Source organism: Cucumis melo, chromosome 8 (assembly GCF_025177605.1).
Source record: "Cucumis melo cultivar AY chromosome 8, USDA_Cmelo_AY_1.0, whole genome shotgun sequence".
NCBI classification, from domain to species: domain Eukaryota; kingdom Viridiplantae; phylum Streptophyta; class Magnoliopsida; order Cucurbitales; family Cucurbitaceae; genus Cucumis; species Cucumis melo.
Genome location: NC_066864.1, coordinates 2,463,182 through 2,488,699, shown reverse-complemented (window position 1 = coordinate 2,488,699; position 25,518 = coordinate 2,463,182). Strand labels below are relative to the sequence as shown.

The following is a 25,518-nucleotide window of genomic DNA, read 5'->3' as shown; positions in this document are numbered from 1 at the left end:
AATACGTTTTTATATATAAATCGTAATTAATTTGTACAATTCAAGCAAAGTCCACAAATTTAGATTTGCTAAATTCTAAAGCACACATAAACCCTAGAGAGTAGAGATAAATAAAAATGTAACATTGGGCGTGTTGCTTTGCTAGTTTGCTACGGTTGACAAATTGCATTAACTAATTAAGATGATTATTAAACCAACCATAAAATATTGTATTGATTTGTTTTTTCGTTGGACATATGTTTGTTGACCTAGTCCTTTACTTTTGAAATTATAAAGCATGTCTTATGTGTGTTTTGTTAATTATGGAATGATGAATGAGTCAAATGTACTGTATTATATACAAAAATATATTTGTTTGAATGGCAATAATCCTGATTCGGCATTCCTTATATATATAAGTTAATGCAAAACTTTGATAATTATGTTGTTTCATGACTTATGACAAGACCAATGTTTATCTTTAGATCCAAAATCCAAAACATAATATGGTAAATTTTCTTTTCTTTTCTTTTCTGAAAAATGTTGGTTAATGTCTGTCTCACATGCCGCTCACGTGCCCTACAATTATTATCTCATTTGGGGTTTGACCTTTCTTTCACTACAATTTTTCTTCTTTTCTTTTTTGTTTCCATTTATAAAACAATTTACCCTTTTTTTTATGAATAATAATTATAAGAGTAATTTTATATGGAGAAAAATATATTGAGCTATAAATCCTATGTTTAAGAAAAACAGTGGTCTACAATTATTTTTATTCCAAATAATATACGATTAAATTTGATCGGAATATCTATTTTTATAAAGTAATTGCAAATATAGTTAAAAAAGAACTAAAAAAGAAAATGTAGCCTTTTTAAAGTTTTATTAAAAATCAGTGTTTGTGATCATTTTTAAAGTTTAATTATGTGATAATATAGTTGAATGATCTAGCCTTCTCATTTATTTTTAAAACAAAAGTTCATTGAATATTTGTGAAATGATCATATTCATAAATATTATTATTCATATCTACATGTGCTGTGTGTTCTTTTTTCCTTTCTTTATTTCTGTTAGGATAAATTTTCAGCATATTGAAAATTAATTAAGCAGCACATGATGATATTTTATGAAATCAGACTATACATATGAGTTTTTGCGTTTCAGGGTGGTAAAATAAATTTATGTTAATTAATAATTTTTTTTAATCATAGAAAAACCTTCAGAGAAAACCTATTAAAAAATCCAAAACTCAATTATATTTTATCTTCTGATTCCATAGTCTAACACTAGATTACGAGAAAATTTGGTGTAAACTGAAAGTTAAAAAGTTAAAATCTTCATCTTTATCCTCGCACTTTGGTAAATAAATCAAATAATTAACAATGAATATGTACTTGCATTATACACGTCAATTAAAAGCTATAATCATGGCGTTTGGAAACTCCTAAATCATTCGTGCTTTTTGATATGAAAATAATCTCACCAATCATTCTGTAATCCAATATAAACTTTTGGAAGAAATTCTTCAATCTAAGTTTGTTTGCTTGTTCCTCTTTTTCTCCTTTTACAGATGAATAATATTTGACTATTTCAATGATGGGAGAGATTTGGAATTGAAAGAAAATTGTCTTATATAAAAATGTGCTTTCTCCTCTTCGTCATAGAATAACATATTTAATTAGTAATGTCACTTGGCTACAACTACGAGAAAAGCATTTTTATTATATATAATTTTGAAAGAAAGAAAAAATACTTTTTTTATCCTCGAATTTTGGCGAATATGTTAATCAATAAACTTAACCTTAATTTATAAGGATTGACGCAACATTTAAAATAATTGAGGATCTTTTTAGAAAATCAATTGAGAGAAAAGAAAAAACAACCTTAGGTAAAATTAAAGAACTGGTATACAATATTTGGTAATGTTATTTGACAATACAAACCAAAGCAGATAATCACTTCAATTATTTTTTATATTCATACTTAATTTAGAATTTCTTATAATATAATTATTTGAAAACACATATGATTTTGATTGAACCATATTTTTTTAATCTGAATAATTTGGTAATGTGTTGTTTTCGTTTTGGAAAATTAAGCCTACCATTCTACATATCTTTCAATAATTTGGATATTTATAAAGTGAGCAAAAATTCATAAACAAAAAATGTTTTTAGAAGACAGAAACAAAAAAACCAATTTATTATCTAACAATATAGCCTAAAAGTTGTGTCTAATGGCATTTACATAATATAACAAATTTAAATGTGATAATGGATGAATTGATAAATAATTTACTTTATCAAACTACATATGATAACTTTCTATGATTTGCAATTTGGGGCCTGAAAAGGTTGGTAAGAGTATTGTTACAAATAGAAAAAGAAAATATTTATAAAATATTAAAAAGAAAAATCAATTGAACTTTTATAGATTTTACTATATTTTTGTAAATATTTTCGACATTTTACCATTTTTGAAAACAACACATTTTAAAAAATTATCGATTTTTCTAAGTTTAAAATGTCATATTATTTACTTATTTTGTAATAAATAAAAGTGTAGGAGTCCTTTCAATCGAAATCTTAGAACCAAAAAAAAATAAACATATTCTTAAAAGTTCAACGACTTAAAAATATATCTGGAAAACTCTAGACAATGCAGGGACTAAACATACGGTTTCCTAATAATCTTTCATGGACTTGAGTTTGGTTTCGTAATCTTCTGAAACCTTCGAGGTAAAACTGAAAGAGGGAAAGAAAAAGAGGAATAAAGAAAAAGAAAACCGTTCAGAACATCATACTAAACACCACCCTCCATGTGGATGCTTATAAATATTTCTTTCATATAAGAAAGCTCATTAACAAAATTAAAGCTCGAAGGAAAAAAAATCAAGTTTCCAACGATTTGACTGATGAAAACTATGGTGAATTTTCTTCAAGATGATAATAAAACAGGAAAATTGGCAAACTTAGTTTGTTTCCGGCCAAACAACGACTTGTAGTTTCTGATCTGTGTAATAACTTGCTTGTAAACACCAACCTTGAGAGTTGAAATACTTGCCATTGCACTCTTCTTCAGCTTCTTCAATCTTTTCCCAAATCTAACCTTCAGCCTTCGAATTCTAATTCTCAGATACGAAGGTTTCCCCATGGAATCTGCTCTTTCCAACACTTTGTTGATTAGAAACTGTGCTCTTCGACGAATTATCTCTTCTGGATCTTCTTTATCAACCTTACAGTAACCATTCGGCCTCTTAGTAAGAACAAAACTCATTTCTCTCTTCTCAACTTAGAAAAATCAGAGACAGTTTTCTAAACTAAGCTCAAGGTGTAGGCAGTGGGGAGAGTTTGAGTGGAGACATGGCATTTTATGAATGAATTTATGAGGAAATGTGAAAGTGTGAACTTTGGCTGTGGGGTCAATGAAGAAGGTCATCCATAAGGCATTGAAAAAGCAAGCTAGCACAGCATGTGCTTTAAATTATGGAAGAGAGACTAAGCGGCTGCTGAGCTGGCCTTCAGATCATGTGTATATGATTCACATTAAATCTTAAACCAGGAAAATAATATGCATATCTTAACTTATAACCCTTCTGTTAAAATGATCAATCATATAAACAAAGGGTAAAGGAAAGTACTTAGCTTTTGTCAGTAATATTAAAGAGATGTTAATATAAATGATCCAATAAAACACTTTCTAAAGATCCCTGAATCGACTGTCAGATGGAACTCCCTAGTCAAAATTTGCAGCATGGAACCATCCAATTGGAATATAAAACAGACCAAAATTCCACCGACACAAAAAGTATCTTTGAAAAAAAGAATAGAAGTCACAATAATAATAAAGAAAATCAAGGTCAAATGTATGGATGAGACTACATGTCGCTGGATTTAGACTGTCCATTCATAGATATGACTTGAGAGTCAACTAGCTAAGAGCTATCTTTTATTTCTTTATTACTTGAAGAATCTTATGCATTAGACGATCAAATTTTCCACCGGCTAAGGGAGCCTGTCTAAGCTAAGACTATCTTCTGTTTCTTTATTACATGTTGACAAAAACAGGGCTAAGATAGTAGCTTTTTCCCAGGAACTGATAAAATATAGACCTACCTACTTATATGAAATACTGCAGATATGGAAGCGCTCCTATTATCTTCCAGCGAGTGAGTTGATTTACCTTAGCAGTTAGAACCAAACCCATCTGGAAGTTCAAGGAACACAAGATAACAAAATCTAGAGATATCATCATTCTTACCTTTCCCCTAGTTCATTTTCCTCTGTTCAAAGTGGAAAGTTGGTGCTTACAATTTTAAGGGGTACCAGCGACAAAAGTTTTGAGTGTCCTTGGGGAGGCTTCTGGTATAATGCTCCCTAGCCTTGTTAGCAATTTCCATTTGAACAAATTATCCTTATACAGATATTGGGGCAGCAATTCGTTTCCAGGGTGGCATTGGAAATATCAAGAATAGGAACACCATTGATACCCATTTCAAAGCTGCGCCGCTTTCTCTAAATTTAGCATCCATTCAGAATTTGCAAAAAGTTCATCAAAATAAATTATACCGGAAAATTTCCTGGTTGCCATGATCATCATTAATGAGAGGCTAAAGCTTAGTGATGAAGAATTCGAAGCCTGGTCAATGGTTTGTCGAGCATTCATCCATCGGCATCTGCTCCAGCCTGGAAAAACCTTGAATTTTGTAATTGTGGAAGGGATTATTGGATTGGGCCTAGAAATTAGGCCGCTGGCCCATGTGAAACGAGGGCTCCACGATATCAATTAATGGGCTGAGCCCAAGACAAATCTCATTCCATTTTTGTGGTAAATTATAATGTAACAGTGAGATTACTCGATTTACGAAAGCGATGATTGGTTCGTGGAATACACTCGCGCTGTTATTCGCGCCAAATCGTCACCGCCACGTAAAAGAGCAGAACGGGGAATAGCAAGTTTGTTTTCTTTCGCCGTCTTTCTCCTCCAATTTTCTTCCTTTCCGACTTTGCGGATCTCTTTCCCTGCTGGGATTTCGCCGGAGAATCTCTTTCGCTCCGAGCTCCGGTTCTTCTTTCAAGCTTATAAACATTACCCCTTCTTCGTCTTCGATCTTCACCTGACGTTTTTTTCTTTATAGGGGATCATTTCTTTCTGAGATTCGATGGCTCAAGCCGTTGAAGAATGGTACAAGCAAATGCCTATTATCACCCGTTCCTATCTCACCGCTGCTATCGTTACCACAATTGGTTGTTCTCTTGATGTATGTACCTTGACTCTCCTCCATTTCTAGCTGTAGCTCGTCTAGGTTTACCTCTTTATTCTTTATAGGGATCATCTCTTAAGTTATTGTTTGAAACGGAATGTCTTTAGAATGCCTTCACTGTTTTCTCTCAGTTTCGATTTTGATTTCTATGGATTCATTAATGCTTCATTTTTGCTATCCCGGATGATTACTGATATCGATCAATATTACTTGGGGGATTTTAGTTATTAGTAAGTCTGTGGATTTAGATATTGGTTGCCTATTATGATCATCGTTGATTTTATTGACCCATGGGGTTCCTGTATAAATTTCTTTAGTTGTGGTGTCAATGTTTCCTGATACTGGGTGGTTCTAAATGGGGGCACCATGTATTGTTGTTTCAGGTTGATTTCAATCGAGATATCATAAAATTATAACGTGTGGCTTATCCCTTTAATCTTATTTCTATTTGTTAGTCATCAGTATTTTTGTTAATTTTAGAGTTTAACAGCTGATTTATTGTTTTAGCTTATCATTTGGTTTATCCAATAATTTCTCATGGACTTGATATTCTACAGATTATCTCTCCGCATCATCTTTACTTGAACCCTATCCTTGTGGCCAAGAAGTATCAGTTCTGGCGTCTCATTACCAACTTCTTGTTCTTCCGTAAAATGGGTAATTATTGAAATTCAACCTTGTCTTGGCTTTTATGAATTTCGACTAAAGTGGTGCTTTATAGGTATCGTGGAATGATTAGAACTAGTTCGGTGACGGAAAATTTCTGAACTATAGGATGTAATTTATTCACTAGAAATTTACGCTATTATTTCTATACGTCTTCACAAATATGATGAAATGACATTTATTGTTATGTTAAAATATTATACTATTTTTTATGCTACTGCCTACAACATTTTTCCTACAAACTACTATATATTTTATCTTCCTTCCAATGTGCGATAATTTTGATTGAAGCTTTTGTGTACATGGCAGTTCCGTGTTATTTATTGGTTCAAATAATTAGATGAGCGATTGCAAATGTAGGTTGCTGACTAAAGTGGTTGTCTCGTAACATCGATTATCTGTCTGAAATTATAGACAATTGACTGCTGACATGAAGAAACTCATTCATTTACTTGAGCTTTTGTTATATTAGCCCCTAAAGCTTGCATTTATTTCTTCATGAAAGCTCTAATGCAATGATGAAGCTTTATTCATGTCTTGCTCCAGAACTAGAAGTAGAAATATATCCTTCATTTGGCAGCTGTTATAAACTGTACCTTAGTTGGCACCTTTAAAGCGAAATAATTACTATTGATAGCAACCTGTAAATTTGTATCTGATGCATCATGAAAGCCAATCATTAAGTATACTAGTTTTTCATGTTCATATAATTGTTAACTGTAGAAAACCGTTTTTTTTTTTTTTTGGCTTTGTACAAATCTTCCTTATTAGTTTCCATCTGCTGGCATTCTCTGATTATAGTCATTGGTCATCAACTTTTGATATAAGAGCTCATGAAGACTTGCATTGCATGAGAATGACATTAGTGTCCTTTTCTTGTTTATTGAGGTTTTATGTTTTATGAAATTCTATTCTATATGCACATGAGATGCAATTAGCAATTGAAGCAGTGCTGACCTACGTTGTGCAAGTTTGTTGCACATGTTCTTTTTATTTCATGTGGCAAAATTTTGAAGAAGAGAGTTCCTTGTTGGCTTTTGTTGTGGCAAAATCTCTAGATTGACATCACCATGTTTTGACAACTAACCGTGAACCTTTGAAGTTTTTTCCTTGAACTCACATTTTGGTTACCACTTTTATGTCCATCATTTAGTTATAAAGAGCTGGAAAATATGGCATGTTCAATCTTTCTCGACTCTTTCGGCCTTTCCTGTTTATAGACATATTGTATGGAGATATTTCTTTTGGATAAGACTGAAGACAACTATCTGATGTTCCACTCCTAATTTCTGATGTGTCTGTTATTGCCAGATTTGGATTTTTTGTTTCACATGTTTTTTCTTGCTCGATACTGCAAACTTCTGGAAGAAAACTCTTTTAGGGGAAGGACAGCTGATTTCTTTTATATGCTCTTATTTGGGGCCACGGTGCTGACTGGAATTGTTTTGGTTGGGGGAATGATACCTTACTTGTCTGAGTCAATTGCCGAAGTTATATTCCTTAGCAACTCTCTGACGTTTATGATGGTTAGTTTCTATCTCAGATTAAATGGGAGCATTCGTTTCTTTACTTTCTTGTAATCCTACTTTTTACTTTAACAAATCTTCTTATACACAGGTTTATGTGTGGAGCAAACAAAACCCATTCATCCATATGAGCTTTTTAGGCCTCTTTACTTTCACGGCAGCTTACCTGCCATGGGTGAGTCAAACTGGGTTTCTTTGAATATTATTATTCTTTAGTCATCCTTGCGTTGACAATTGTTTAGGAATTTTTCGATCCAACATTAATTCTTTCAAGTTTAAATCTCTATTCACGATAAGCATCATCTTAAGCTTCACGATAGAGTATTAAATTTGTTAATTTTCCTTTTTCCTTCGCAGGTTCTATTAGGATTCTCTGTACTTGTCGGGGCCAGTGCTTGGGTGGATCTACTGGTATGCCGTCTGACTCTGTATTTGGAATATAATTCTTCATAGTTCCTATGTTTGATCCAACACTATTTAAGTTCGCATAATTCACTAGACTTCTTTTGCTTACGGTCCTGAATTCTAGAAATGTCTTCTTAACTTGGAGTCTCCCAAAAGTTTCCATCCGCTTTTCTATGATATAGAATTTGTAACAAGTCAACAAAGTAAATCAATTTCCCTCGCTATGATTATTCAATCAAATTGTTGGGTACTTGCGGCGAAAAATAGTGGTCAATGGCTTTTTGATTTGCAGAATTGCTTTAAATTAATGAATCCTTTTCAATAGTAATAACGATTTATTATGTGGTTCAGGGTATGGTTGCTGGCCACGCATATTATTTTCTTGAAGATGTGTACCCACGAATGACAGGTCGTCGACCATTGAAAACCCCATCCTTTATCAAGGCTTTATTTGCCGATGAAGCTGTTGTAGTGGCACGACCTGCGGATTTGAGATTTGCAGCCCCTGCTGCCGAGGATATTCATCAAGATTAGTTTGTTAGACACTTGAACAGATCTAGTGATATGGAATTTTCCATCTTTTGGGCATTCATCCACCCTAGAAAGGAGCAACCCCTGATTGCAAGAAATTGTAATTTTCTTCTGTAACATAGCATAACCAATTCTGGCTTTATTTTCTCCCCCTCTTTTTGGTATTGCGTTTGTGAGATAGTGAATTGAATCTCAATTTCATTTCATTTGCATTGGAATTTCTTGATTCAATATTATGCAAATGAACAAGCAATTTCTTCGTGATCCAATTATTCTTGGAAGATTATAAACGAATGGTTATTGATTGAAGGCATCATCTTAGCCATAGAGGTCGAGGTTGCTTTACAAATGTTGTCTATTACATTTTCGGAAACTATGTACGTGCTTGTGTTTCTAAACTTCATAATGCAAATTCTTTTCATCTCAACGTGAAATGTCCAATAGAAATTTGTTACACCTGCTGGAGTAAAATCTCCACCTCGTCCATGTCATTAAAGGCTTGGAGAGCTTATATATTTCCGTCTTCCTAAAGCGAGCTTGCTTACATCCGCAAGTTCTAAACCTAAACTTTCCGAGCAATCATAGAACTCTTCTTCATGAACTGAGCCCCGTAGGCTGCTGTCGAGGCCACTGTTGTTGACACCACTAACCAACTGCAACCCAATCGAAGGGGGAGTTAGCTTATAATGATAAGCAGAGGTATCAAGAAACTAATAGCTGACATACCTTAAGAGCGTGACGTAGAGCTCAGTCTCCTGAGTTCCAAACTCAGGTTGAAGAAGCGCACCAGCGACCAATACCAATTGGAAAACAGTATTGACCTAGCACAATCATCATCCTTCATAAAACTTCCAAAATACTGATCTCATATTATATAGATTCCCAGTAGCAGTAGCCATGTCATAGAGCAATTGTAGTATGGGAAGTCGCAATTACCTTGCTAATAAAAAGAGGCTCAACCTTTTGGGGAGAGGTACCATCAAGATTGAAAAAGTCATCCCAGCTTCTCCACTGAAAGAATGTTATAATTCATTAACCATGAAACTTGCTCCAAAAAATCAGAGCAAACATCCCATCATGAAGACGGCAGAGCAAGGAGGTTTAGGGGAACAATATTCAATTTTTTCACCTTCCAACCCAAGCTATTGGCCCTTTGATATACAGCACCACTAACAAGTAAGACATCTCTCCCAACAACAAGAGCAACAAGTCCAGCTAACCATAGAAAAAAAGATCATGATTTATACTCATAAATGAAAATTTGTTCAATCTTCAACGTGGTATCTAAACATAAAACCAACCTGGCGGCATCAATGGATTAAGTAGGAAGGAGATTTGAAACAAGAAAATTTAAATCCGATGAACAATGATCTTCTCCAGTAATAGAAAGTAGAAGAGTATCCTACACTTAAAGAACTTAACAGTCCAACAGGAATCCAGGAATCACTGAGCATTAGATTAAAGGGAGTGGAACACTTACGATGGAGAAGATCATTCTGCACCATTGCTAAAGCAACACATCCTATAAGAACCTAATCTCACAACCAGAACCAAAGTAAATAAAAGCAACCCAATTCAAGCTACACGTAAACTAATAGAGATAGGGATTACAAAACTCACCTTGTCGGCCAAAGGATCCAGATAAGAACCCACTACAGAGTTTATTCCCATTTTCCTGGCGGTATATCCATCCAGCTACGAAAGAGAAGAAAAAAGGTAATAAGAATTATACAATCCATTTACGTCTTTTTTTTTTAAATTATTCTGATTGATTCAAAAGAGGTTGCATCAGCTCAATACCCAGTCGGTTGCTCCTGATATAGCTAATCCCACCATTGCCGAAGAATACCGACCATTTGATATCATCCTGTATCAAAATCCAATCCATCATTAACATAAAAAATGTACAGCAGAAATGCTAATAAAAAAGACAACGATCAGATGAGTCGAATGGGGAAAATAGAATAAGATTCAAATTACCATCCAAGAAAAGGACCGGAAATTAACCGGCTTAATGAAATTAAATTGGGTAAATTAACGAAGCCGTGCACCCAATGATCATTTCTTTTCTCCGAATTCAACCGATCCAACAAGTGTGGTGCGGGTGAAACTGACCCAAATCTTATTCTAAGAGGAAGTTTCGTTTTGCGAAGCAAATTCAATCGAGAATTGAAAGCTTCAACTCTGCGCAAAATAATCCCGTTACCCTGAACATAAAGGGGAGTGGCGGACTGTGAAAGCTTCCATGGGGGGAAGGACAGGAAAAGAGGACCATGGAAGGGAAAAATCAATTTAGAGAGAGGAGAAAGAAGCCTCGTTGAGTGATATCCGAAGGGAGAGAGAGTTTGTGACGGACAATAAGAAAGAGGAGAGTAAGGAGCTGAGATTGTACATGTGGTGGTCGTAAGGAAGGTTTTAGAACTGGGATTCTTCTTGATTATAGTTTTAAGAGATCTGAAAATCGCCATTAGTAAAGCATTGCCTTTCTGATTTAGGCCTTTGCAATGATGATGAGGATGCCTGACTACTCCTCCGAGGGAGACGGTGGATTCCAGTCGGTCTGTCTGCAATTAGGTTTTACAGGTTTCGCATGAAGACGACGGCGAACACGTGGACTTTCTTCAGACAATGGCTGGGCTTTTTGACAGTCCCATGGGCCTTTCCAGCCCAATAATTATAAAATTAAAGATCAACTCGGCCCAATAGTCCAGGATCTGATCTAGCCTTCATAGACCAAGAAACGTAGACAATTTTGTTGGGCCTATCAAAGCCCAACAGCCTATTCTCCTAAAAGTTGGGTTGATGGCTTAAAACTTCTGTGCTTGCATAAATGAAAAAAAAAAACATAAAGAAAGATTCAGGTAAAAGTCTAAATTGCCTATAAAAAAAAAATGTTTTTTTAAGAATATATGTTTTAAAAAACATTGTTTGTAAAATGAGTTTACATCTAAACACTTACGTATTTGGTTTAACCTTTTTATAAATGTTTATATAAAAATTGTGTTTGGTTTGTCTTATACTAACAATGTTTATACTTAAGTCAAATTAGTGAAAAATAGACAGTGAAAAGGAATATAAGAAATGGATATTTGGGAGGGCTTTTTCATTAAACACCATATAAATATTTATTTTAAAGTTCGATTGAATATGTTTTTTCTAAAATGATTTATTTCATAATCTTATTTTTCTAAAAATTATTATAATTTAATGCTAAACACCTCAATTTATCTTAAAATGAATTATTTTAAAAACTAAACACTTCAAAAATCAATCCAAACACACCCTTAGTTTTGATAAGAAATTTTACTGATGTACTAAAATAAAATTTATTATCTTATTAGGATTTCATATATTTCGTAGGACAATTGTAACCTTATCATAATTATTAATTATAAATGATTTTTAAAATTAAATACAAACTTTTTTTTATTTACGTTATATTAAATTTATTATGTAATTTATTACTTCCTTACTTATACCCATAATTAATATACAATTTTAATTGCATTCAATATTACGTTATCATTTACTATAGATTTGCAATTATTATAAAAAAAAACTCTTTTAATATAAAAATACTTTATTTATTGAATTTAACTGTATAATAAATCAATTTTCATCATCACTTAAAACATCATCAATTTTCATGCGGCTTAGGAAGAAGAAGTAAAGAAGAATCAGCGAGCTTCAATGTCTTTACCATCGTCGTCATTGAGGGGATAGAAAAAGATGTAAATGTAGCAACCATCACGTAAGCCAAAATCAACGAGCGAAATTCTATCATCGGTCTGGGAGATGAGACATTCGGGATCATGGTCGAAATGAAGATCAAACGGTGAGAAGGGAAGGTTGCATTGGAGAGCATTGATTTGAGTTCTAAGATCACAAATATTACTAATAATTGATATTAGCGATATTTAGTAACAGATGATAAAGGATGATTTTCAATTTGAGAAATATAAAGAAAATAAAATTGACCTACATTGAAGCTTTACGTCCTAAATCTCATCCAATTTTGTCAAGTCACAAACTCAATCTACCTTTTTCGCGCCTTAGTCAGTGACAACCAATGGCACGAACATGACACAATTTGAACTTAATATTTGCTAGACTTATAAATACTTTTAAACTATGTTATATTTACATAATCTTTTTTTGGGTTGCCATTTTCTATAATTTCTATAATTTCCATAATTTCTCTGAATTTCTTTAACGCTTTATTTGGATAAGAATTTGGTTGTCTTTTTATCATTGATTTAGTATCTTATCTATTTACCTATATTCAAATGGACAAAAAACTATTATATTATAGAGTACAACAAATTACAATTTGTGTTTGTGAATGACATAGTAAAGCCAAAGAGAACAAAGTGATCGAAGGATGTTAGTTACATATTCTCTCTCAATTGTATTAGAAGATAGACAATACAAGATGAGATTACAAAGAATCATATCAAATCATATCAAATCAAATAACATGTTGAAGTGAAAAAAATTCGATCCTCCAACCCTTTCTTCTCACAAACATGAATTAAATAATTATTATTTTTACTGTCTACATGACATTGATAATATACATACGTATCGATGACATAATGATACCATAGTTTATTTTACTAAACTTCTTTTGCTGCTGAAGAATTATTATTCATAATTTCACCATTCGAGCTATGAATATGGTTTCCACTTGATTACAATTCATTCTAATTATATCAAATAATAACTCAAGATTTCTTTGGAGATAAATTGTATAATGACCATTAAAGGCTTATCATACTCTTAAAACACTAACACAAAACAAACTATATAATCTCTCTTGTTTAAAAAAAAATTACAATCAAAACAAAAAGCTTATTGGTTGATTCAAGCTACAAATATTACTCGAATAAAGAAGAAGAAGAAAGAAAAGATCAATGATAGTTCCAAATACAATCTTCTTTAGAACAGTGTCTAATTTCAATCAAATCAGCAACAGAATTCTTATTTCCTTTTCCAGTCAAAACATTGCAAACCTCAAAATGAAGGACAAAAACAGAGCAAAGGAAAGCAATTCAACAAAAAAGAAAAAGAAGAAGAAAAGAAAAGAAGACTCTTTTGAATTGAAGTAAGAAATAAAAAATCAAATGGGAAAGTCATCTTTGAGAATCCTGTAACCAAAACCAGGAATCCCATTAAAGCGATTGCTTTTTGAGAATTCAACAGCAGAGGAAATGTTAGGGAGAATCCCATTGTTGTTTTTTCTCTTCTTCCACTTCCAAGTCAATGACAAAAGCCAAAAGCTTCCTTTAGAATCACTTCTCCTCAAAGCATTTCCACGGATAGTGTGAGAACTGCCATGGCGTTCGAGCTCAAGGTTGGTAAAGTACTCAATCTCCTTCATCACCAGCGACCCCACAGTGCCTCGTGTGCCAATTGCAAGTGGAGCAACAGCACCACCCATTTTCTCACTGAAGCTTCTGCTTCTGCTCATTCCTTTATACATTTACTCCAAATTGAAGCGGAAAAAAAATGGCCCTTTCCTCGAGGACTTTTGTGGGTTGCTTTGAGTTTATGCCATCTCCTTCGTTTGATGAAATTTTTAACTTTACATAAAGTTGACATTATGAAGTTACTGCGTGATTGGTGGATTTTGGGAGCCAAATGGATATCATATTCTACTTGTTATTTGATGTGAAGGCATGTTTTTCCATTATAATGTCTTTCTCTAAGAACCCTTTTGACTTGTTTCGCCATGATTATTAGCACAGCCAGGCTCACAAGGGTTTGCTCTGCGTTTCTCTTTTTCTTTCTTTCATAATAACAAACCAGAAGACCAAACAGGAGCCTGCCCATTTTTATCTTGCCTTTTGCTCTTTGGTTATCATTTGAGTATTTGTGTTGTATTCATGTGAATCCCTACTCCATATTTGGCTTACAACGCATTTTGAATGAGCTTAGAAAGGACCATTAACTGGCTAGGATGAGCTTAGCATAGCATTTTGAATCGGAATGGTTAGTGCAATTTGATAAAATAAAAGATTGGAGATTCATTGCTGTTTGATTTCGATGGATGTAAGCTATTTCAGTCAATTTTATTTATAGTTGATTTGGCAGTTTCCTCTATCAATTTCAGTTGATTTGAAGCTTGAGTTGTCTTCGGCTCTAGGAAGTGGGAAAGAAATTTGTCTCAAATTGCATGTGAACCAAATTATATCTATCTATAACTTAACAAGTGTCCAGAAGAGTAAAGACTACAGGTTTAAAGAACAGAGAAGATCAATGAAGTAGAAGCCTTTTCAATTGATCAGATTTCCATTCATCAACGAGGAATGCTGAACATGAAAAGTTTGTGCTTTATCTCCTGCTGTCCGCTGTACGACTTCAGAAATTCATGTGTAATTTGTTGTCCAAGGACTAGGAAGCTACTGAGAGATGCAATACAAAACCCTGCAAAAACAGAACAGGTTTAAGGAGTATCAAAACCAAAAAGTCAGAATGATCCTCAAATTTTGAAATGCATCAATAAGTTGAGTACCGTGAGAAATGGATGCCGTGCATATCAAATGCACTTAAGATCATAGAGCCAGGTTTGTTACGTAAGAATCAAACACCTGATTCAGAATCTTCTTTATTTCATTGTCTGCAAATATAAATTCAATAGCGTCTCTTGCCAACTGAAATATTTCCTTTTTCCCAAGACCTGTCGGGGAAAAACAGGTGTCTCAGACCATTATCTTTCAATCTAATGTATACTGCATTACAATAAAGCTCTGAGTTACCAAAAGCAGAGGCTGCCAAACTGTATTCTTTTGAAACACTTGTTGAGAAAACACCAGAATCATCAGTGCAGATAACTAAAGGATGGTTTACTTTGTACAAGTCAGCTGCATTGCCAATCACAGGTTGTTACAATGGTGATTCTAACTTTTGATCACAGAAAATAAGTAGATATGCTGCAATCATAAATAATTGCATTGAGATTCTACTTTAAACGCAAAGAATAACTTAAAAGGTTACTTTTAATTTCTTAAATGAACCTTTTCAGGACACTTTACAAATGAAACTAACCAAAGTGATGAACATCTAGTGAAGAGATTGAATTGGTCCGGATGTTGGATGTCAAGCAAATTTCAACCTGAAAGGAGAGAAATTCAAATATTAAAGGTCATGCAACAATTCAAAAAAATAATTAAATATCCCTGCCGCTGAATACAAGTACGAAGGAAAATAATTAAATGTTTCATTTTGACAAAAAAAGAAAAAAGAAAACGGATGGTTTTTCTTGCAGGTTGGGTACGATAAGTTTCCTGAGTTTAATGGTAGGAGAGGAAGAAGACTTTTAAAGAAAAGTTTAAAGACATTGACATTGACATCGTCTCCCTGCCCCCTTCCACTTGATTTTGTTTGGGCTAGAACTGATTCTATTTTCTTTCTAAGAACTTGAAATGTGATTGATTTTTTCAAAATTGAAAAATATTTTCAGAACTCAAATATCATTACAAGAAATGGTCAATAATCTTTAGCAGGACTTACGGTTGCCAAAGAAAAATTCACTCTCAAACAGATGTGTTATCAAGAAGAGAAAAATCGTTGCAGAAAAGAAATACTCAATTACTGACCGGAATGTTCAAATGTTTCAGCTTTTCCCAGTTGTCTCCTTCAAAGAAACAAGCATGGCCAATCCTCTGCGGCCAAAAGTCTAGCATGGCTTGTATCTCCTTCGGATTAGGTACCTACAAGCACTAACTTCCAGGAATAAAAATTAAACTGGTCAGGGCATTTCAAGTCCCTGCTAGCATGAGTAGATGGAAAACTAGTGTACCTCGCCACAATGGAGTGTTATGGCAAGACCATTTTCTTTTGCAAATTGAAGAGCCGGCCAAAAGGTAGTCCTGCGCCATATTTCAAGAATTGTTAGATTCTATTACAACTTATACAAAATGATTTTGCAACAAATAGCCTTCGGAACATACCATTCACCCACAATTGGATTTCCTGAAAGATCAATACCAACTACTCCCACATCTTTCAATTCCAGTGCAAGTTTCACCTGCAATGAGCAGTGCAAGAAAAATGTGAACATGCCATCCATTATCAATGGTGCAAATTTGAGGTCGAGTTTGAGTTGCCAACATACAGTTTCCATGGCATCTTCAGTGGTCTCTCGCCGGTCAATGCTCAGAAGAAGTCTAACATATATTCTTTTTCTTGGAGTTACATTACAATTATTGTCTATAGACAGAGAATTCAATGGACTGTGGGTATCAACATCATGTGGCATGAAAGCAACATCAACACTGTTGATACTTTTCAGACCTTCCACAACTGCTTCCATATATGATCGTTTGCTCATTCCAATTAACTTATTTTTCTGTTCAGAATGGAAATCCATCATTTCTACACAATGCAAATTGATTTATAACCTCCACAACTAAAACTAACCCAACTACAGTTAGGAATTGAAAACAAGTGATTGAATACCTTTGGAGTTGTTCTTAATTCAATGTAAACAACATTCTCAGAAGCAAAATCTTCAATAACCTGATTAAAAGTAGAATTGAATAGAGAGTTAAAAAATACACCTACACTTGATGAAAAAATGGAAAAAGAGAAGATATTGTCATACTTCTCTAGTGATTCTTGAAATAGTTGTATGGTCCGTGGTGACCATGTGGATAAGGTCAAACAACTTGAACACTTCAACAAGAGATCGATCGCCTGAATGAAGAGATACATAAGAACCCCGTCCCTCAAGCTAAAATTGTAGACTCCATTCGATAACTATTTGGTTTTTCAGAGTTAGTTTCTGTTTTCTCAATTTCTTAACCATAGTTTGCATTTTACTAAATACATTTTTAATTCTAAGCCAATATCCGAATTTCAGAAACATGTTATTCAAAAGCCTTTTTTATTTTTTTTAGTTTTCAAAACCTGAGTAGGATTTTCAATAAATCCTTTAAAAAGTTGACAACCAAACAAAGAAACCTATGAGTAGGAGCCGTGATAAGCTTAAATTTCAAATCTCAAAAACAGAAAACCAAATAATTATCCAATATAAAACAATAAAAACTTGAGTTTAAACGTGAGTATCCAAACAGCAGAGTATTTTTGTGGACAACATGTCATGTTTGAAACTTGCTACATTTGAAACTTGCTAACATTGCATAAGATAAATTTAAAAGTCTTGAATTAGAAAGCTAATTGATCTCATTTTCTTGTACATTCCCAAAACAACTAAAACACAGAAGAACCCACGAAGGAAAAAAAAATGGCGTACTTTTGAGGATGACATGCTCGAAATCAGAAAAAACTAAAACACCCGTCTCTCCCAAGTCTCTGGCAAGCTCCCTGTAAGAAACAGACAATCTCAGAAGCAAAGAAGTGAAAAAAAACGTAGTATAAATAAAGTCAGAAGTATAGATAGGAGAGAAAATGGATATAGTAGGGGGGGGGGGGGGGGGGGAAGTGGTTACAGAAGAGTAGAATCTCTGATAGAGCCATTGAGGTGGGCATGAAGCTCTACTTTAGGAATCGACTGGCACCATTCCATCTCTGCTTCGGTTTGTTTCTTTGTGTGTCTCTACGGGTGAGCGGGTTGCTGAAGAAGAAGATTCTTACCCAACACCATTGACTCTCCCTCTTTGCTAACTACTAGTGCCGTGTGCTATCTCTCAAATCTGCGTTCCTTCGATCATTTTGGGTTGACTATTTATTTGGGCCGGGCTGCATCATCTTAACACATCTATTTTTGGGCCTGAGGATAAAGCCCAATACGAACAACTGGCCCACTTTTAATTAAATACTTACACCAAATATTACTTTTATTTTTTATATTATTACTTCATTCATTGATTTTCCATTTTGTCTTGAACTCCCCACTGTAATTCTTTAATAATTTGCTTTACCCTTTTGAATTTAAAAATAACCGTGGGAGAATGTTTGATGACCTCCAAGGCTAGTAAAAGATTTGTTCTTGATCAATCTGACCTAATAGATTTCAACTCCCACCATAAGGACATAAGAAAAAAAGTTAATGTCCCAAATTCTATTAAGTAAACTTGCAGCTTCTCAAGATCATTCCACGGTCGCAAAACAATCTACGCCACCTTACCAATATCCAACAATTTATTCGCTATAGTGTAAAAAGATTCAACAATCAAAATAACACAAACACTAGATGTACAAATTTTTTAAAAGGTTGAACAACTAAAAATTTTAAACCATATTTATCGTTCGAATTTAATCTTAAGTGAGATTTTTTTTGGTCGAAAATAAGTTATGTTTGTATTTACAACTGCAACGTTAGATATGACAAGGTACCTTTCAATTTATTGTTATTTTTCTTCATTTTGTAATTATAATATTTTGAAAATTTTCGCACCCCATGTTCCTGAGACAATTATAGGGAAAATGCAAAGATGGGGCAAGAAATATTCGAGAAATTTAATGGTTTCAACCAACCCGAGCAATATAGATATGTGGAGAAGGTCGAAGTTACTACTGTGTACATCCCTTCTCTGCTACACGTTTGCCCCTTATTGCTACAATTAAATGCTCTCATTTATTTTCTTATAAACTAATTCTTTCATTCAAAATAAATAAATAAATAAAACGAAAGGGGCACCGCATTAAAATAAATATAATTTTCTTTCTCATGTACATATTGGAAAATTATTTTTATTATTTTAATGAAGCTCTTATAACAATTAATGGGGACCTAAACTCATTTGGCAACGTTAATTAATTGTTGTTAACATATTATAATTACTATTTAATGAACAATATAAATATTTAACATCATTAGCTACTGGTTCTTTTTTTTTTTTTTTTAATTATTATTATTTAATTGAAATTTAGAAACAAAGAAGTAATAAAATAGGCTACAAATCTATCTGTATAGAGGAAGAAAAGTTTGGTAAACAACATGGTGGGCATTTCTTCAGCCTTGATTATGAATTGAATAATAAAGCTGCGAGCCCACCCATAATAATGGTACACAATTTAAAGCTCAAAAAGAAAACAGAACCAATGAAGTAGGACCCAAAGTGATTACCATCCAAAAACCAATTTATTAATATTTAATTATGCATTTTGTTGGTGTGAGAAACTGAGACAAACCTTAAAGCGTTGTTCTGGTCCACTCCTATGGTCCCGACATGTCAACAGAACCAACCTACCTCAGTATTTTGTAACAGTATGGTATAGAATTTAGTATAATTTGTTGTTTAAGGTGGTACACCAAGGTTTAATCACTTAGGTCAAACAAAAAAGGCGGTCGGTGTGAAACTATTCATTGGGTGTGGCCATCGAGTACAGCAAAGAGCTTTATTCTATCATTTTTTCTTTTGGTGAGGTTTCATGTGTTTGGTTTAACTTTTCTTTTAGACTATACAAACTTAAATTTCAAGGCTTGGACAGAGTTTGAGTAGTATATTTTGTCAAAATTCTCAATAAATTTTAAATGTTGTTTCTATGCATTCAAAATTTCTAAATATTTTAGAAAAAAATACATGAGAATATCATCACTCACAAAAATCTCTAACCTCCAAGTTCATTGTGCCAATAATACTCAAGACAAATACATGGAATAATAAATTACAGTCAAAAAGAAATTTCCACAATAAAGAAAATTTCATAAAAACAAAATGAGAAAGCAATTAAAATGTACCAAACTCACAACTAGAGAGATAATGTCCACAAGAGGACTATTAAGCCACTAAGTATGCTCATAACTACCGAAAAATCCTTAAAATAATAATGGAAAGTTATTACCTTAATGGTATAAAGTCGACATCAAATTCAAATTTAGAGTTGAATTTAATGAAAATTAGAACTTACACACAAAGTCCAAAAAAAAAAAGAAAAAAGAAAAAAGAACAAGCTTTATTAGGCAAGGACACGTACGAAAGATTTATGCAGTTTTGGGGAAATACAATAGAAATCAACGAGTAATAACTCCATTTAATAGTATACATAGATTAAAGATATTGTGACAAAATTAAACAAAGACCAAAGTTTTAGCCTTTGCCACAAATAGTGGCTCTTTCCCTTAGTACTCCTAATGTGTAACCTTTCATCGGTTTTTATAAACGAGTCCGGTCCAATAGAATAGCCTTCAGAGGATTCTTCATAATCACGGTGAAGGCAAAAGTCTCGGTCGGGTCGGGCGGGGCTCCGGGAACCGGGACCCACTTGAAAGCGTGTACCATTTTCGCCAGCATCATGTGCACGTGCAACGTGCCCAAAGTCATGGCCGGGCATATTCGCCGCCCTGCTCCGAATGGTACCATCTTGACGGCCTTAGTTCCTGTGACGTCCACGCCAACGCCGTCGCCTTCCAAAAACCTGTCCGGTCGGAATGAACCCGGTTCTTCCCATGTGTTCGGGTCATCTGACAAATGGGCCGTGTAAAACTCCACGCTGGCATCCGCCGGGATTGTGTAGCCGCCGAGCTCGGTTTCTTTGGTCGCCGCGTGAGATAGTAAGAAATGGCTTGGTGGATGACGCCGGAAAGTCTCTTTTACCACCGCCCCTAGATATGGCATTTTCTCTATGTCCCCTTCGGTAATTCGCCCATCTTTACCTGTTCCAATATTTTCCATTTAAACATTTAACTTTTTAAGTTTAGTAAATTTACTCAATTTATTTAGATCAGTAAAGAAAATTAGTAATACCTACCCTCCCATAAATTATTATAGGAAGGCAATACAATGTGGTGGGTAACTTATTATTTCCACATGTATGAGAGAGACCGTTGGTTATTATTTGAGGATATTATTTGGAAATTTTTAATTTCTCCTACTGCTATTATGAGTCAACTATATCATTCAATAATTTTTTCTCAAATCACTTATGACTATCATCAAATGTTTCAGCTCGAGAGAGAAAATGTAAAGAATAATATATATGAAATTTTAATTTGTAAAATACAATAATAGTTGTGAAATTTCCAATGCGTTATCCAAATCAAGAAAATAAAGAGAAATATTTATTTAATCACATTTCTTTATTTTCTTTGTTGACGTCTTTTTATTATTTTTTTTTCTTTTAACAAAACTATTTATTAATAATATTATTTTGTGTTTTAAGAATAAAACGAGCTAGATTTATAAAGAATAATGCATCTGAGGTAAATCCAAATATTCCTTAGTGTGTTTTTTTAGTTGACTGTATAGAACATAATAGCTATTGTTAAATTAAGTTATCAAAACTGTTTTCTTTCTATAATTAATTAATGTGTTAACTATAATAATAATTCAACTACATAAATATATACTATCAACTTAGGAGTAAAAGATTTCATCCATGCATGTATGGTAAATAAACAAATAAATAATGCAAAAAATGAAAAATGTGTAAGAACTCTTAAAAATAGAAAAGAAAACGGAAAATGGATGTGGAATTTATAATAAAGTGAAAGGCACCACCTAAGTAGATCAGTATTTTGTTTTTGGATGTGATAAATGAATTTCAACACCGAATAGTTTAGAAAAAGGTGGTAAGTAGTAATTAATTAAAGTGTGTGTTGGGATGGAATGAAAAGACAAAATTGACGCATTAATATAAAAGGGAAGTATACATATATATATATATATTGGAATATAATAATTAGGTGGAAAATAAGGTAAGGGATAGATATGAACATTACCAACAACGTTAATAATTTCATTGTATAGTCTTTCCTGAACGTCTTGATCTTGTACCAAATGAAGCAAAGCCCACTCCAACGCCGTCGCGCTCGTGTCAGTTCCAGCATTAATAACTTCCGAACAAAGCGTCACCAGTTCCTCCTCTCCCAACCTCCCTCGTCCCGGCGTTTCCAGTTCGAAAAGCGAATCAAGATACGCCGCCCCTATCGGACTAACCATCTCCGGCAACTCCTCTCTCACACTCTCATCCCCATTCCTCTCCACAAACATCCTTCTCTTCCTTATCAACGGAATCAAACACTCCAACTGTTTTCTCCTCAGCTCTTTCGCTTGCTTCAACTGCCGCCGAAACAACGGCGTCAGAATCGGCAAGAAGTCCGGAAGCTTCGGCAATGTAATCAACATCACATCCTTCAGTATACTCTCTATGACTTTAATCTCTTGTTCCGGGATTTTGGCTCCAAAGCATATGCAGATGAGAATACTACAGACTGAAAGCCGGCAGTTAGTCATAACCTCAACGAATCCCTTCTCCGAATTCTCTTTTCTTAGTCTTTCCAGATGGCTTTCTATGGCCCACTTCCGTATCCAGCTACACTGCTTGATTCTGGCAGGATTGATTAACTCAGTAACGAAGTTCCGGCGGAGGGTTCGCCAGAGAGGGCCGTACTCGGCAGAGTTGACGGCGCACTTGCCGACGCTAAAGACAAGGCGGATGGGAGAGTCTGCAGGGCGGCTGGCGAATAAGGGTCCACGTTGTACGAGAGCTTCGTGAATGAGTTCGGCACTGGACACGATGATGAGTGTACGTTGTCCCATTTGCATGGTGAAAATAGGACCATATTTTTCACGTAAATCGCGTGCTACAAAGATGAATGGACGACGCTGGAGGATGACTTGGATGAGGTTTCCGACGATCGGCCAGCCAGGTGGGCCAGGTGGAAGATTCTTGGATCCACCCCCGGTAGCAGACCAGTAGCGCCACCATAAGGAGAAGAAGAGGAAGGCAAAGAGGAGAAGAGTGGCGTCCAGTAACTCCATATCGGTAGAAGGAAAATTGTGTGATTGATAATAATACAAAAAGTAATGGGAAAGGCCGGCCGGTTTGGTTTGTATATAAAAGAAAAGGGGTGAAGGGTGAGAGGAGAAGGGCGGGTGGAGGCAGTGAATGAGTTTGGTTGAGATTAAAACAACGCATAATAAATTTGAAGAGCTACTTGGCAGGGTACGGCCTAAATACATCAAGTAGTTGCGATGATGTATTTACTTTTACAATTACCACCTCTATATCCCAAAAGAACAAAAATGAAAAAGAACGTACAGAGATCGATTTCAGCCATTAACTTTGAATTTAATCAAATTCTGCCTCAAACTTACATCTAACTTTCACAACAAACTTTGCTCTTATGCATCAAATGAATAACAAAAATATAGTTCCCTTATGGTGTTGACAAAATTTTTGAGAAATATCACATTAGAGTTAATTTTTTACGTTGAAATTTATAAGTTTTGGCTAAATAATATTTTAACAATTTTCATTACGACTCGTCATACCAAAATATTTCCAACTTAACTACACCCATTTCTTAAGAAATTGTCAGCCACAAGTGGCCCAACCACGTGATTTCACGTGACATTTTGTCTTTCTTTTCTTTTTAATATTTTATGCCGCAGGTTGGACTGAAAAAATGCGATTAATTGCATACAATTTTTTCTTTTTTGTTTTCCTCATCCAATTACTTAACATGAAAAAAGAAAATAATAGAAATTTTGTTGATAAAAACTGATCATATCATTCAGAACAAATAATGTAAAAGAAAATGTAGAAGATGAAGTTTGAAGCTGAGTGTAAGGAGTGCTGTGTGATGGAGTTTGAGGTGGATAGAGAAGAAAAGAAAAGGAGGGGGATGGTGGATGGAGAATGGTTAATAATAAATGGGAATACGAGAAGAGAAAACCTAGGATGAAGTAAGAGTTTGCTGTGATCACGCAAAAAGGCAAATATGGTAAATTGTGTGAACCGTTTTTAGTTGCTTATCATGTTTTCGCATTAATTTTTCTACATTCCAAATTCAAATTGGATTACTATACTTTGCTAATTTTAATCACTATTTTTCGGAAGTCCCCAATCCCCAACGTTAATAACACGAGTTTGGATGTGTCACATTCTTATTGCTAAATTATTGCTGAATGCTATATGTATCAAATTAAAGCTGTAAGCTCTAATTTAATTTCCTACTTCATCACCGAATTCGATTCCTCCTTATTTAATATTACCGCTAAAGTTGTTGTCAAAATGTCAGTCTTCTTTCTTACACATTGTAATAAGTTATACTTTTGATCTTTGTTCTATAACACATATATCCATCCATCTCCATACTTCAACCAATATAATACCTCATTTTTATTTGCAACTTAGGCATCTATTTTCCGTTGTTAGGTCAAACCGCGTATTTTCTTATGTAATTTCGTTGCTACATTTAAAATCCCACTTGCGCAACATGTGTTAAAGGTTCTGGTGCTTTGTAATTATAACCTCTTTTTCCCTCTTTAATTACAATAATTTGGTGTGTAATGGAATTCAACCATCAATTAAACATTTTATTTCGTTTTAATTATCTTTATGTAGACATATTTTTGTGTGGTTTATTTGTATTTCTCTAAATTCGTATATTGAATTATTAAAATTTATAACTACAATGGTTTAAATTAAAATAAACTAAAATTGGATGACTTGAATTTCATAAATACTTCCGTAAAAGTTCATGAAAAAAATGGTTTTTAACACATCTTTATTTAGATGTGGGAATTAAGCCACCTTTTCAAATAATGATATTATATAATAGAAATTTGAGTGGGAAGTAGGGAGAGGAAAACTTGTATATATTTGTAAAAAAACATATGTTACGTACAGACTTTAGTTTATGTTCTAAATATGTCTTATAACAATGTAAATTTAACAACTACATATTTTTCCATTTATATTAAACATTTATTGATTAGAAAGGTAAAAAGAATGACCCAATATAGATAAGGGGAAATTCAAATCAAAGACATTCTACAGCACATATCTTTCATTTTATTTATTGCCTTCCAAGTTCTATCCTTTTCCCAAAATAAAAAGGAAATAAAGGACACATGACCCCTCCATGTGTGTCCCTCTAGCTTTTAACCATTCCAACATGAATTCACAGCCTTATAAGCAAAATTTCTACGATTCATAATTTGCTTCCCTTCCTTCAATTTTGGTAAAACGCTATACATTTTAAACTAATAATTAATGCATATATAGAGATGGCTGTGTATATATTAATTGTCAAACAAATCAAGAACCTAATTACCTGTGTGTGAAGATCTTGTCCACTACAGTTCGTCACAAAGTAATAAATGATATTTTGTGTAATTTAGACAGATTATATGGTTGATAGTATCTGGAATTTTTTATATTTATGAATAATTTTTCTGATAATAATAATAATACTTAAAAAAAGAATACACAAAGGAAATACGTATACTCACA

General features: G+C 33.8%; 6 protein-coding genes across 9 annotated transcripts; 1 reads left to right on the top strand and 5 right to left on the bottom strand.

Annotated features, from left to right (window-relative positions):
- Positions 1–2,776: 2,776 nt before the first annotated feature.
- On the bottom strand, positions 2,777–3,405 carry LOC103484604 (uncharacterized). The gene has a single exon (XM_008441757.3). The coding sequence runs from the start codon at positions 3,253–3,255 to the stop codon at positions 2,917–2,919; it is 339 nt and encodes a 112-aa protein (XP_008439979.1). The 5' UTR covers positions 3,256–3,405; the 3' UTR covers positions 2,777–2,916.
- A 1,479-nt stretch (positions 3,406–4,884) lies between these two features.
- Positions 4,885–8,639, top strand: LOC103484602 (derlin-2.2). 2 transcript variants are annotated; one of them, XM_008441755.3, is made up of 7 exons: positions 4,885–5,043; positions 5,117–5,239; positions 5,800–5,899; positions 7,220–7,434; positions 7,526–7,609; positions 7,792–7,845; positions 8,191–8,639. In XM_008441755.3, exons 2-7 carry the CDS (start codon positions 5,141–5,143, stop codon positions 8,371–8,373), a joined length of 735 nt encoding a protein of 244 aa, XP_008439977.1. In that variant the 5' UTR covers positions 4,885–5,043; positions 5,117–5,140; the 3' UTR covers positions 8,374–8,639. The 2 variants fall into 2 exon arrangements, with proteins under 2 accessions (XP_008439977.1, XP_050944600.1); XM_051088643.1 differs by having other exon boundaries at positions 4,923–5,239.
- A 14-nt stretch (positions 8,640–8,653) lies between these two features.
- LOC103484603 (cardiolipin synthase (CMP-forming), mitochondrial) lies at positions 8,654–10,967 on the bottom strand. Its single transcript, XM_008441756.3, has 8 exons — positions 10,351–10,967; positions 10,171–10,237; positions 9,991–10,065; positions 9,851–9,902; positions 9,500–9,585; positions 9,307–9,381; positions 9,097–9,191; positions 8,654–9,023 (listed from the first exon to the last, which is right to left on the bottom strand). The coding sequence occupies exons 1-8, from the start codon at positions 10,836–10,838 to the stop codon at positions 8,933–8,935; spliced, it is 1,029 nt and encodes a 342-aa protein (XP_008439978.1). The 5' UTR covers positions 10,839–10,967; the 3' UTR covers positions 8,654–8,932.
- Positions 10,968–13,489: 2,522 nt separating this feature from the next.
- Positions 13,490–13,852, bottom strand: LOC103485325 (uncharacterized). The gene has a single exon (XM_008442876.1). The coding sequence runs from the start codon at positions 13,850–13,852 to the stop codon at positions 13,490–13,492; it is 363 nt and encodes a 120-aa protein (XP_008441098.1).
- A 667-nt stretch (positions 13,853–14,519) lies between these two features.
- Positions 14,520–18,022, bottom strand: LOC103484601 (N6-mAMP deaminase). Of its 3 annotated transcripts, XM_008441751.3 has the most exons (12): positions 17,823–18,019; positions 17,627–17,697; positions 16,976–17,067; positions 16,831–16,890; positions 16,487–16,720; positions 16,323–16,399; positions 16,172–16,241; positions 15,969–16,082; positions 15,418–15,484; positions 15,129–15,233; positions 14,885–15,049; positions 14,520–14,796 (listed from the first exon to the last, which is right to left on the bottom strand). In XM_008441751.3, exons 1-11 carry the CDS (start codon positions 17,897–17,899, stop codon positions 14,925–14,927), a joined length of 1,092 nt encoding a protein of 363 aa, XP_008439973.1. In that variant the 5' UTR covers positions 17,900–18,019; the 3' UTR covers positions 14,520–14,796; positions 14,885–14,924. The 3 variants fall into 3 exon arrangements, with proteins under 3 accessions (XP_008439973.1, XP_050944599.1, XP_008439974.1); XM_051088642.1 differs by having other exon boundaries at positions 16,323–16,720; positions 17,823–18,021; XM_008441752.2 differs by lacking the exons at positions 14,520–14,796; positions 14,885–15,049 and having other exon boundaries at positions 15,159–15,302; positions 17,823–18,022.
- A 2,189-nt stretch (positions 18,023–20,211) lies between these two features.
- On the bottom strand, positions 20,212–23,169 carry LOC103484599 (cytochrome P450 77A1). Its single transcript, XM_008441750.3, has 2 exons — positions 21,998–23,169; positions 20,212–20,932 (listed from the first exon to the last, which is right to left on the bottom strand). Exons 1-2 carry the CDS (start codon positions 23,037–23,039, stop codon positions 20,433–20,435), a joined length of 1,542 nt encoding a protein of 513 aa, XP_008439972.1. The 5' UTR covers positions 23,040–23,169; the 3' UTR covers positions 20,212–20,432.
- Positions 23,170–25,518: the final 2,349 nt, after the last annotated feature.

What these genes read in the sequence shown, in the direction of transcription:
- LOC103484604 (XM_008441757.3), bottom strand. Translation starts at nt 3,255, where the DNA reads ATGAGTTTTGTTCTTACTAAGAGGCCGAATGGTTACTGTAAGGTTGAT.
- LOC103484602 (XM_008441755.3), top strand. Translation starts at nt 5,141, where the DNA reads ATGGCTCAAGCCGTTGAAGAATGGTACAAGCAAATGCCTATTATCACC. An exon ending in CAATTGGTTGTTCTCTTGAT is followed by an intron (nt 5,240 to 5,799) that starts GTATGTACCTTG and finishes GATATTCTACAG; the next exon opens with ATTATCTCTCCGCATCATCT. An exon ending in CGGCAGCTTACCTGCCATGG is followed by an intron (nt 7,610 to 7,791) that starts GTGAGTCAAACT and finishes TTTCCTTCGCAG; the next exon opens with GTTCTATTAGGATTCTCTGT.
- LOC103484603 (XM_008441756.3), bottom strand. Translation starts at nt 10,838, where the DNA reads ATGGCGATTTTCAGATCTCTTAAAACTATAATCAAGAAGAATCCCAGT. An exon ending in TCCGGTCCTTTTCTTGGATG is followed by an intron (nt 10,238 to 10,350) that starts GTAATTTGAATC and finishes ATTTTGATACAG; the next exon opens with GATGATATCAAATGGTCGGT. An exon ending in CTCTACGTCACGCTCTTAAG is followed by an intron (nt 9,024 to 9,096) that starts GTATGTCAGCTA and finishes ATTGGGTTGCAG; the next exon opens with TTGGTTAGTGGTGTCAACAA.
- LOC103485325 (XM_008442876.1), bottom strand. Translation starts at nt 13,852, where the DNA reads ATGTATAAAGGAATGAGCAGAAGCAGAAGCTTCAGTGAGAAAATGGGT.
- LOC103484601 (XM_051088642.1), bottom strand. Translation starts at nt 17,899, where the DNA reads ATGGAATGGTGCCAGTCGATTCCTAAAGTAGAGCTTCATGCCCACCTC. An exon ending in TAACACTCCATTGTGGCGAG is followed by an intron (nt 16,083 to 16,171) that starts GTACACTAGTTT and finishes TAGTGCTTGTAG; the next exon opens with GTACCTAATCCGAAGGAGAT. An exon ending in TGAAACATTTGAACATTCCG is followed by an intron (nt 15,485 to 15,968) that starts GTCAGTAATTGA and finishes CTCTCCTTTCAG; the next exon opens with GTTGAAATTTGCTTGACATC.
- LOC103484599 (XM_008441750.3), bottom strand. Translation starts at nt 23,039, where the DNA reads ATGGAGTTACTGGACGCCACTCTTCTCCTCTTTGCCTTCCTCTTCTTC. An exon ending in TGAAATTATTAACGTTGTTG is followed by an intron (nt 20,933 to 21,997) that starts GTAATGTTCATA and finishes ATATTGGAACAG; the next exon opens with GTAAAGATGGGCGAATTACC.